Source organism: Sinocyclocheilus grahami, unplaced genomic scaffold (genome assembly GCF_001515645.1).
Source record: "Sinocyclocheilus grahami isolate Dianchi unplaced genomic scaffold, SAMN03320097.WGS_v1.1 scaffold1645.1, whole genome shotgun sequence".
Lineage (NCBI taxonomy): Eukaryota > Metazoa > Chordata > Actinopteri > Cypriniformes > Cyprinidae > Sinocyclocheilus > Sinocyclocheilus grahami.
In genome coordinates this window covers 31,479-42,910 of record NW_015506824.1, presented here as the reverse complement: position 1 = coordinate 42,910, position 11,432 = coordinate 31,479, and the positions used below count along the sequence as shown (strand labels likewise).

General features: G+C 38.6%; 1 protein-coding gene and 1 pseudogene across 1 annotated transcript; both read left to right on the top strand.

The window, feature by feature from the left end:
- Positions 1-3,487, top strand: part of LOC107571750 (arrestin domain-containing protein 3-like) — a 5,968-nt pseudogene extending 2,481 nt beyond the window's left edge.
- A 2,704-nt stretch (positions 3,488-6,191) lies between these two features.
- Positions 6,192-10,955, top strand: LOC107571751 (arrestin domain-containing protein 3-like). Its single transcript, XM_016258110.1, has 5 exons — positions 6,192-6,378; positions 6,987-7,243; positions 8,159-8,315; positions 8,593-8,735; positions 8,857-10,955. The coding sequence occupies exons 2-5, from the start codon at positions 7,034-7,036 to the stop codon at positions 8,923-8,925; spliced, it is 579 nt and encodes a 192-aa protein (XP_016113596.1). The 5' UTR covers positions 6,192-6,378; positions 6,987-7,033; the 3' UTR covers positions 8,926-10,955.
- The last annotated feature ends 477 nt before the right edge of the window (positions 10,956-11,432 follow it).

Below are 11,432 nucleotides of genomic sequence, written 5' to 3'. Positions count from 1 at the left end.
AGCACCCTTTTGAAAAAATATGTGGGAAGTGTGTCAAGATAGCAGGTTGATGATTTAAGGTGCTGTACTATTTCTTCCAAAATTTTGCTATCAATTTCTTCAAAAGCAGACATAGTATCTTCTTTTTGATATTGTGGTCTAACCTCTGCATAACTTGGGGATGTGCTAATCGCCTTCCTGATATTATTGATCTTCTCAGAAAAGAAGGAAGTAAACTCATTGCATTTTCTGTCGGAGAGCATTTCACTGGCAATCTGACCTGGGGGGGTTTGTCAGTCTCTCAACAGTAGCAAAAAGAGTGCGAGTGTTTTTTAAGTTACTGTTTATAAGGTTTGAGAAGAATGACTGTCTAGCTTTGCCTAGTTCCACATTGAAAGCACGAAGGCTGTCTTTATATATGCTATAGTGGATTTCAAGTTTCGTCTTCCGCCACATCCGCTCAGCTTTTCTGCATTGTCTTTTCATACTCTGAATTGCTGTTGATTTTCTCCAAGCTGATTTCTGTCTGCCAGTCTTCCTGCTGACTTTCAAATGAAGTCCTTCTTAAGGAGTTCTGACTGCTCTTTCCGAATATCATTCTTCCCCACATGGATGATGATTCGATTTGCAGTCTTGTGCTTCATTCGAATTTATCAAAAAGTTCCTTGTTCAAATCAGAAACTGTTGCTTGAGGAAAGCAGAAAGTTGCTGAATTTCTGCTACTGATGTTTCTGATAATGGAGTCGCCCACTATCAGAGTACTGGGGTCAGCTGCACGAGAAACTCGTGACAATCTGATGTCTCTACTGCCTTTGGGTCTAGCTCCGTTTGTGCCATCGATTAGTGTGACAATCAGTTTCGGCTTGTTCCTCTACACTTGGTATAAACTGTTGAGATTGACTAGGTTCATGGGACTCACCGGCTGTCTGATGAGTGTTCTGCCTGTTTGGGAAGTCCAGCAAGTAACTTTGTTTCAAGAACCGCAATCCTTTGTAGAAGTTTGCAGTAGTTCATGCAGCAAGTAGATTCAACAGGAGGCATTTTCTTTCTCTTCTGTTTGAATGTGGGCAGCTGTGTTTTCCCTTCTCCGGAATGTAAGCTGCTGGCAGTGGGAGGCAAAAGTCTTCTTTTTCGTGGTATTATTCCAGACCCAGAGAGTTTTTTGTTTTAGTGTTTGTGCCAAAAATGTTGTTTGAGCACTGTGCTGATCTGCTGAAGTAAAAATCTTAGAAAAATCAAAGAAAAGTACAGAAATAGGGAGCAAAGTGCAGAGCAGTAAGCAAGAACGTCCGAACGGTAGCGAAAAGGAAACACACAGCACCAGTTATTATTAACAAATATAATACATATTATTCGTCCAGCCAAGCAATGTAATTCTAAAAGCAGAATGTTTGCCAAGTAACACAAAGACGCAGTGGCACAGTAATACTGATGTAATGAGGTCACAGGTATCAAGGACTGGATCTGTTTTATAAACTGTCATCAGAACTCAAGTAATGTGATTTAAACCATTTCTTTGTGATTTAGAGCTTAGAGGAAATCTAATGTAATTTTAGTTGGCTCATTTCAGTATGCTTTTTTCTTCTTCTTCTTTTTTACATACAGCAACCACAAGCTGGCACACAAGACAAGAAGATGAAACTTTTTGGCTCAGGAAAAATGTCAATGACTGTGACATCTGAAAAAACTGGCTATATGCAAGGTGATGATGTCATGTGTAGCTCTCAAGCGACTCATTCAAAGCTGTCTAAACTGAAGAAACTAGCCTGTAATGTCAATTGTTGGGTTTACATTTACATATTTCTATGCACATTTTCAAATACTGCATAAAAATTCTGAGGAAACATGCAAATAAAATTTCCCAAATTCACATAACAAACATATACACTCACTTGAGGTCAATAATTTGCTGAGTAGACTGATTAATCTACATTAAAAAATTCATAGGACTAAATTTGCTTAGAGAAAAAAATAACAGCAGAGCTTTGTATAGCATCTCAAAACTCTAGTCATTTCTAGTCAAGTAAAAGACTGACATCAAAATTATTCAACTTCAATTCTTCCAGACATGACTACCATGTTCTCCTAAACACATTGGATGGAAACACTGATTTATCTGTAAATACTCTTTACATCAATTCAATTTGCAACTTGGATGAAACTGACTATAGTCGGTATTATTATTATTATTATTATTGATTTTTGATGTCTCAAATTTTTATCATTGTTGCAGGTGAAACGATCAGAGTTTTTGTCGATATTAACAACTCTTCATCTCGTGATGTCAAGCTAAAGTACAGCCTCAAGCAGCAACAGACGTTCATCGCTGGCAGGAGCACTAATAGAGGATTCAAGCATATAGTCAAAGAGACTAGAGATCGCATCCCATCTGGAGAAAAGTCAAAATTCACAGTGGACATGATGCTTCCACGTAACCTGACTGTTACCATTGAAAACTGCAGAATTATAAAAGTGCAGTATGAACTCAAGGTGCTATTTTGTCTTCTGTAGTATTGCTATATTTAAAGCAATAGTTCACCCCAAAAGGCTAATTTACCCTCATGTCATTTAAAATCTATAATATGACTTTCATTTTTCTGCAGAATACAAAAGAAGATATTTAAAAAAAAAAGGCCTCAATGTATGGACAAACAGCTGAAACATTTTTAAGCACTTCAGAATATCTTCTTTTGTGTTCTGGAGAAGAAACAAGCAGTGTGTTTTTTGTGTGTGTGTGATTTTTGAGTAAACTATCCCTGTAATTTGTAAGTCCCTTTTAATTTATGGGAAAATTTGTGGAACGTATATAACAACATTAATTTCACACCTTAACAAGACTTTCTACAAAAGAGTAAAGCAAAAACATGACTGTCTTTCAGATCTCTCTGGATGTGTCTTTTGCATCAGATCCAGCAGTCACATTTCCTGTTGTAATTCTTCCAGCTGATCAACAGTGTCCTCCCTGGCAAGGCCCACCTAGAGGATTCCAGGCATATCCACCACCTCAGCCTAGTCCTGTGCCTTATCCTGGTAAACTACCTCCTCCACCTTCAGGGCTTTACCCCAATCTGTACGACCCTACAGTGCTGCCCCATCCAGGAGCTGCTGCAGGGGTCTATCCAAATCCAAATCCACACGCCATCCAGTCCGGTTTCCATCCGGCTCCTTCTCCACCAGTTTATGATCCAAATCAACGCACTAAAGAATCCTCTCCTAATGTGCCGCCTTAGTCTTCTTCACCAGCCAAACATGTGCTGTGTCAAGAACGTCATGGTGCCTATTATTGTGCCTTATAAACTCTAATCACTCCTATTAAAACTTATGTTGATAATAGTACTGCAGTTTTTTTGATACGGTGTTCTTTTCAGGATATATTGCAGCTTTTCAGTACTACATTTGCGCTTTTAACCTCCATCAATGATCCAATAATTATTGACTGTAACCGCCGTATGAGTTTCTTTACTAAAGTTATGATCATAACTTTCAAGTAAGACTGTAACAAGACTGTACAAATATCTATGAAAATAAAAGACAATTACTCCACTGTGTTAAGAGTAATGGATTAAAATTCTCACAAATAAACCCAAGATAAACTACTACATCACAACTCGCATTTTTACTCACAACATACACACAAATCAGCAGACACCTTACCTTAACCCCCTACATATTTGTCTCCAATAAAATAAAACTTGGAACTCTCAAACATCTTGACATGAAAATCCAAAACGTCTTACAGTTTACTAGGTGGGGATGCGTCTGTTTCGCTTTAGGTAAATTCAAATGAGAATTTGAACATAACTCCACTGCACACAAAGGAAAGTTCCTACACATCAGCCTGACCCATGTTTACTTGCCTCTCCTGGCCATTTCAACATTGCTTCCAGTTAACACTTGTCTTAAACAGTTCATTTTTGAAAACGGTTATGAGTTGTGCACAGACCAATGTCTAAAGACAATTTTACTCGTTAACATCTTAGTAACTTTTCTCAGGAGACCTGTAATTTGACATTTATTGTGACTTTACTGAAGTCACACTAAAACAAAACTATCTGTTTATAAAAGTAAATAAATGTAAACAACATAATTCCGCTCCAACCAGCAAAATCATCACATTATTGCCTAGAATTTTCGGCAGGGGTGTTAATGGTTTTAAGTTACTGTTCTCCAACAAACCCCTAGAGGGAAGCAGAAACCAGCGTAACTCGTTCCCCCTACTAGGCACACAAGCGACTGAAGCAAGACACAGAAGGACCAGAGTTTGTGCAGCCGCTGGGAGGCGCATCAGTTTTTGACAACTTGCATAGCAGATAAATCTGCATGTGAAATTATGAAAATCAACCTCATCCTCTATAATACTGATCTCAGTATTCTTTCTCCTTCTCCTTATGCCATCAAGGCTGGTATTGATTCTGCATGGAAAACAGTATTTACACAACGTTTAACACAAATCCATTTAAACTGGAATTATGAAATTAGATTAGTTATTTAAAAGGGGGTTCCTGCAAAAACTCAGTTCAAGTGACATATACTATGATATAAAAACTCGTACCAACTGGCAACACATCACCTCATGTAGCCTAACATGGCAGCATGACCTCCAGGTAAAGTCAAGGATCTAAAACCATATTTGCATTCGGATGCAAACGTTAAAGCCTTTTTTTTAAAAAAATAAAAAGCAACTGTATTATTTGAGTCCTAATATATTGGAAAAAAATAAATAAACGGTCTAATCTACTTATGTTCCTGTTGTGCAGCTCCATTGGGTAACCGAAGTCCAAATGAACTTAACAAGCATGTTACTCTATAACCAAACTGTTCAAATATGAATGTGGGGCTCTACATAAACGTGCGAAAAACGTCTAGACTTCCACGTATTCTTTTAATACACTGCTCAGCTGTTCGCTATTATTTGTCTCCTGAGTCCCGGTCAAAGAGCTGCACAAAAAGCGGAAGAAGGCGGACGGATAGGTGCCGCGCGCATGCGCAGTGACTTGTTTTTCACAAGAGCAGCGCTTAAAGTGAGCCGGTGGCGACATTTCGCTGTCTTTCATTGCAGACCATCAAGCCTTCACCGAGACGCGATAACAGCATCTTTTGCTGTTATTCAGCTCTCGCATCTCAATGACACTATCCAGTGTTAACTCTCGCTTTTTTCATAAGAGATTATTTTCATAGACTTTTCCTTGTGATTTTGTTTTGTCTATAGAACTTTGTACATTTTATTTTCTTGCCACCATGGTGCTAGGAAAGGTGAAGAGCTTCATTGTAACAATCAAAAACAACTGTCTCTTTTCACTCCAGTTAACGCAATTAATTGTTTGACATTTTTAATGTTGTCGTACAGCGCTTTTTTCACAGTCTCTGCACGGAGCTCATGAATATTTAATGAGCTAAGCGCCAAGGCAGTTTATTGGTCGTCTGTTGCCAAACAACTTTGCTCTAACGTTCTACCACCGCATTGTTTGTTGTTCCCCACTGTACCGTCGTTGGTATCAAAACACAGGGTTACAAAATTACAAGTGTGAAAGTTTGCTTAACCCAGTGGAAAACGTGACATTAATACATCCTATGTATAATAACTTTTACATATTATTGTGTTATTTTTGTTGAGAATGTTTTGTTAGCCTGAGGTGGCTTCTAGTAGGCTAAGCTAGTCGATATTTGCCTTATGTTGCCTACTTTTTAAGTCACGTTTAACGTACAAAATCAAAAACAACTGTCTCTTTTCACTCCAGTTAACGCAATTAATTGTTTGACATTTTTAATGTTCTCGTACAGCGCTTTTTTCACAGTCTCTGCACGGAGCTCATGAATATTTAATGAGCTAAGCGCCAAGGCAGTTTATTGGTCGTCTGTTGCCAAACAACTTTGCTCTAAACGTTCTACCACCGCATTGTTTGTTGTTCCCCACTGTACCGTCGTTGGTATCAAAACACAGGGTTACAAAATTACAAGTGTGAAAGTTTGCTTAACCCAGTGGAAAACGTGACATTAATACATCCTATGTATAATAACTTTTACATATTATTGTGTTATTTTTGTTGAGAATGTTTGTTAGCCTGAGGTGGCTTCTAGTAGGCTAAGCTAGTCGATATTTGCCTTATGTTGCCTTTGTATACAGATCAAGTAGTGCATGTTATGACCTTGTTAGTTGCATGCCTGTTGTAATTTCAAAGAAATTCATTCCCATGTAAAATCATCCCTCGATTTATCACTGATTCATCAATGCAGTGTTGAAGAATGTCCAGTTAAGGTTCTTGAATTTTAAAGTTTTGTTATTCTACTTTGCATAGTCTCCTCAGGCAGGAACTAAAGAAAAGACGCTGTGCTGCTGGTTTTGCACCTCAGGTCCAATTTCCTTAAGTGCCAAAATTGAACGGAAGGGTTATACTCCAGGTAAGTCTTCAATCAGTTAACATTTTCACTAGACATTTGGACCCAACTATACATTTACATGATACTAGTGCTGCAACCAGTGATTATTTTGATAATCAATGAATCTGTTGATTTATTTTTCAGTTAATCAGATTTTTAAAAAGCATCTGACAGGGAAAGCCACATTAAACTCCAAACTTTTGTTTGAAGCTCTTAAGGGGATAGTTCACCCAAAAATAAAAAGGCTGTCATAATTTACTTACCCTCAACTTGTTCCGAACCTGTATGAATTTCTTCTGTTGAACAAAATATCTTCTTTTGTGTTCAACAGAAGAGAGAAATTCATACAGGTTCGGAACAACATGAGGGTGAATAAATTATGACAAAATGTACATTTTTGTGTGAACTTAACTTTAACCTTTAAACTTAACATTACCTTTAAACTTTACCTTTAATGTATTCTCATGGCCAGAATGCATTATTCACTATTGTAAAGCAACGTGACTGGCAATAATCAAATTTATTTCAAATTATTTTTATTATCAATTTAATCAGTTAGTTGTTGCAGCTCTACATGTTACCCTTCACACTATTTTGTACCATTAACATTATATAATGTCTTTATGCAGGAGAGTCCATTCAGATCTTTGCTGAAATTGAAAACTGCTCCTCACGTATGGTTGTGCCAAAGGCCGCCATTTACCAAACACAGACCTTCTTTGCCAAAGGGAAGATGAAGGAGATAAAACAATTAGTGGCCAACATCCGAGGGGAGTCACTTTCTTCTGGCAAGACGGAGACGTGGAATGGAAAGATGCTGAAGATCCCGCCTGTATCACCCTCCATCCTTGACTGCAGTATCATTAGAGTGGAATACTCACTCATGGTAAGTTATGTGCTTTTATAGTTTGTATTGACTTTGAAGTATGCTGGGGCGCACATGTGATTACCGATCATCTCTACAAGTGCTGGTCATCTTTATAGCTTCAAAATGCAAACAATGCAGTAATTCGAAAGCTTTCCATGTCGATTTCAAGCAGCTGAAGGATAATTTCCTTGAAGGCTCTTCTTGCACTTCCACAGATGCAGCACCATGAATGATAATAAGATTACGCAAGATTATGGCAAGTTCTCTCCTGCACATACTGATAAGAAGATCAGCCTAAAATATCTGATGAAATTCAGGCCATTGAGGGTTAATGGCCTATTATCCTCTCAAACCAATCTGTTAGTGCCTTTCTTGTGTAATGGTCAGGACCTACTCATATCTAAGTTTACTGAGGAAATGTTGATTCATAGGCTGTGAATACATAAGCAATGTTATATTTATTGCCTCCTTCAAATTCTTTAGTTTCTTGCCTTTTGGCAGATTGAAAAGTGATTAAGTGATTGAAAATACGCTGACTCAATGAATGGGTCATCCCTACTTGTTTAAGCAGGATTTGCTTGTTAAATTGCGATGTATCGAAAACTGTTTCAAGCCTATCACTCTAAAAACTCACAATCCTGGACACCAATATTTTATTAACGATTAAGAAAAGATGAATTACTATCTGGCCAACTGAGATTTCAGTATGAAGTTAAAGGTTAGGATCATGATTTTCAGTAGTCCTACACTACACTGTGATTGTATATTAGAACCGTTTGTTTGCTTTTGGGATCTTAAGGAACATTTGGACCCAGAAACAGTGACGCTTGATGTCAGACTTAACAACCGAATGGTTCTAAAAGCCGTATTTACAAATCAAGGTGCACTGTTTGTGAAATGATTAACCTAATATTCCAATGTTTTTATCTTCAGGTGTATGTAGACATCCCAGGAGCCATGAACCTGTCTTTAAACCTGCCCCTGGTGGTTGGCACCATCCCTCTCCACCCCTTTGGTAGCCGGACATCTTCTGTGAGCAGTCAATGCAGCATGACCATGAGCTGGTTAGGCCTCCCTGAGAGGCCTGAAGGTAAGGAACAATCGATTAGTACCACTTGTTTTGAGAGATGTTTGCAATATATGAATAGCAAAGATGCAGCATTTATGGAGGCCATGGGATTTTAATCTGTCCTTTTTCAGATTACACGTATAGGAAAGACTGTAGAAGTCTTCTAACGTGTTGCTTACAGCTCCTTCGAATAAGAACCCAAAAGAGGATGTGGAGATCACATTTTGTGCCAAGAAAAAAAAAAAACGGATAACGTGGTTGACATGGTACCAAAATATATTGCTTTTGCTGTACGCAGCTCCTCCAGCCTATGCAGAGGTGGTCACAGAAGAACAGAGACCGAGCTGTCTGGAAGTGTCGTCAGGGCGGGAGAACTTTGATGGCCCGCTATTCGCCTACATCCAGGAGTTCCGCTTCCGACCCCCTCCACCCTACTCTGAGGTAAGCTTTTAGTTTAGTTTTGGTGGCTAAAATGTTGCCATTTCTATCAGGGAATGGCTTTCAGCCATGTTTAAATGCATTTATCTCACGGCAGCTGTTTCTTTGTTCCCCTCTCCATCAGATTGATCCAAATCCAGATCAAGACACATCGGCCGCGGAGCAGAGACTCGACACCTGCCCGTCACGCTGAGAAATGCATGGCATGAGTCCAAAGTGATTGGGCTCTAGGAGTTTTCACTTTTGTTTATCTCCCGATGACAGCAATTGTTCACTTTGCTGTCACCACAGAGAGAAAACAAACCTCTATGGGAAAATCCAGAAGTAAGGGTGCAGGAAGTCACTGGCAAATTACTCGACCCAGATATTCGGCCCCCGTGGATGGGACACGCCCCGTCGGACTAAGCCTGCAGAGCTTTGTCAAAGTTGTCACTTTTCTCATGCTTTTCAGTAAAGGTTGACAAAGAACATGCTGGCCTTGCCCGAGATCTGAAGAGAAATGCAAGAAAACACTACAACCACAACCATTCACAGTACAGCTGAGAAACGTGTCATCCTCTTGTCTCAGTTATTTTTTTTATTATTTTTTTTTTTGCACATGTTCCTTATCCTCACTTGGGTTTTAAGATCACTGATTGTTTTATTTCATTTTATTTTCAGCCTTTTGGACTAAGCAATTGCAGGCTCTCGCTTGAGCCACAAACAACACAGAGAACTGATTCCGAGGAATAACAGGCTGACGTAATGCACTGATCTTGTTTAAGCTCTTTTTGAGGTCTGTAGTGTTCATTGATTGTGTTTCCTCAGTCGATAAACTACTCTTGGTAACATGCTGTTTTGACGCTCTTGCGACATTGCCACACCAACTCATAACCCGAGTGTGGCTTTTGATTTATTTTCTTCTGTTCACATGGACTTTATTTTCAGTTCTAAATGTAGAATGCCTTTAAGCCAAACAGGGTTTGCTTGGTGTTAAATTTGTTGCACATGTTGTTTGATCAAGGAGCAACAGTCCAGCTCTTGCCGCTCATGTGCGTGATCAGAGCGGAGAGATAAAACAGGGTGGGGTCCGGGCAGGCAGCCTGAAAAGTTTGTTGCCTTTCTGTTTATAGTGTGTAGCAGTGCAGGCTTTAAGATTGCACTGCTTGAAAAAAAAAACACTCAGTCTCAGGTGATCTTCTCACTTGCCAAATGATGAAAACAAAAATGGTGTAGATTATGTTGTGGTTGCACTGTTTCAGTTCAAGGAAGAAGTCTATAGAAGGAATATCAGATTCAATATTGAAAAACACATTCAATAAAGAGAGGAGGTATGCACAAAGATGCAAGGCAGCTTTCAAAGACTTATGACATTCCCTTTTTGTCCTGCTGCACCAGCAGCCATAATGTTTCTGCAGACCAGTGAAGCCAGATATGACCCAAAGGATGGCACAGATGCTTGAAAAGCCAAGCTGTAAAGCAACACAAGGACTCTGGATCCTATCCAGAGATGTCCAAATCCAGTTGAAATGAGTTGTACATTTGTTTTTAAAACTCATTCAACTACAGAAGTAGTTTAGGCTCTGATCATGCTTGGCTTTCATTATTCTTTTCTGAATTGAAACTAGAAATCTGCTCATGTCTGGTCGAGGTCTGGAGAAAGTTTAAACCGTTACCAATGTAGATAGTTGAAGTAGTGTTTTAATTTGTAGAATTAGTCATATGTGTGCATGCACAGTTTGTGCATTATACAGTAGGTTCATCTGTAACATGATGGGTTAATGATAGGGCATTTTTTGGGGGAGCAAAGGGGTCTTAACAGTGGCCTTGATGAAGAACTGATCTTAACATGCTTTATCATTTATGTTGTCCTCACTAATCATCATCCTATTTTCTTTTAGTTTTAGAGATTGCTGTTTAGTTTAAAAGGACAAAAAGGGAAAACCAAAAAGTCCTTCAAAGCGAGCGTTGATCATGCCACTTTTGAGTTGAACGGGTTTTGGATTTGTTTTCAGTTATTGGTTCTGATGATTACTGTTGGGCATTCAGTGTTTGTTTTACAGGCAAACGACCATTAGATAAATCCTGTCGTCTCGATTATTATGGGAACAATAGCTGCAGCACACCTTAGAGAAATGGATGACCCATTTCAGAACTGAAGAAAAAAAGGATCTGCTTCTCTGTTGTGTTTTATAGTTTCAAATTGAACCAAAATTGGCCACTAAAGAAAGAATAAGCTTAAATGCAAAAAGAAAAGTGCTTCTTTTTGTGGTTGGTCAATATTATAGTCCAACGCTTGGCCTTCCGTGTAGTCCAGTGTTAAAGCTAAACTCTTGACTCTGTCAGGAAACACCTTCAGTGGAAATATGGTGTTTTAGAAATTAAGTGCAATATTTCTTGAGTTTATTTTGCCACAGTGGTATATTTTGTCTTATTTCACTGTGATTTAATTTCAGAGATCATTATGAACATTAGATACTGAAATGTATGTTCATAATGGTTTTAACTTTTGTCTTAGTTCTTCCTTGAAAATAAATAAACCTCCATCCATAACTTCAGCTGTACTTCTGTTTTATTTATAACAAAACTACGCTGATAGTAGAGCATCAACGCAAACAGGCTGCTACTAAGAATTTAAAACATAAGCAAGATCTGAAATATGGACACATTTAAAACAACTTCAGTCCTGGTCTCTCACTAAAAACAGTGCACCCACAGGAC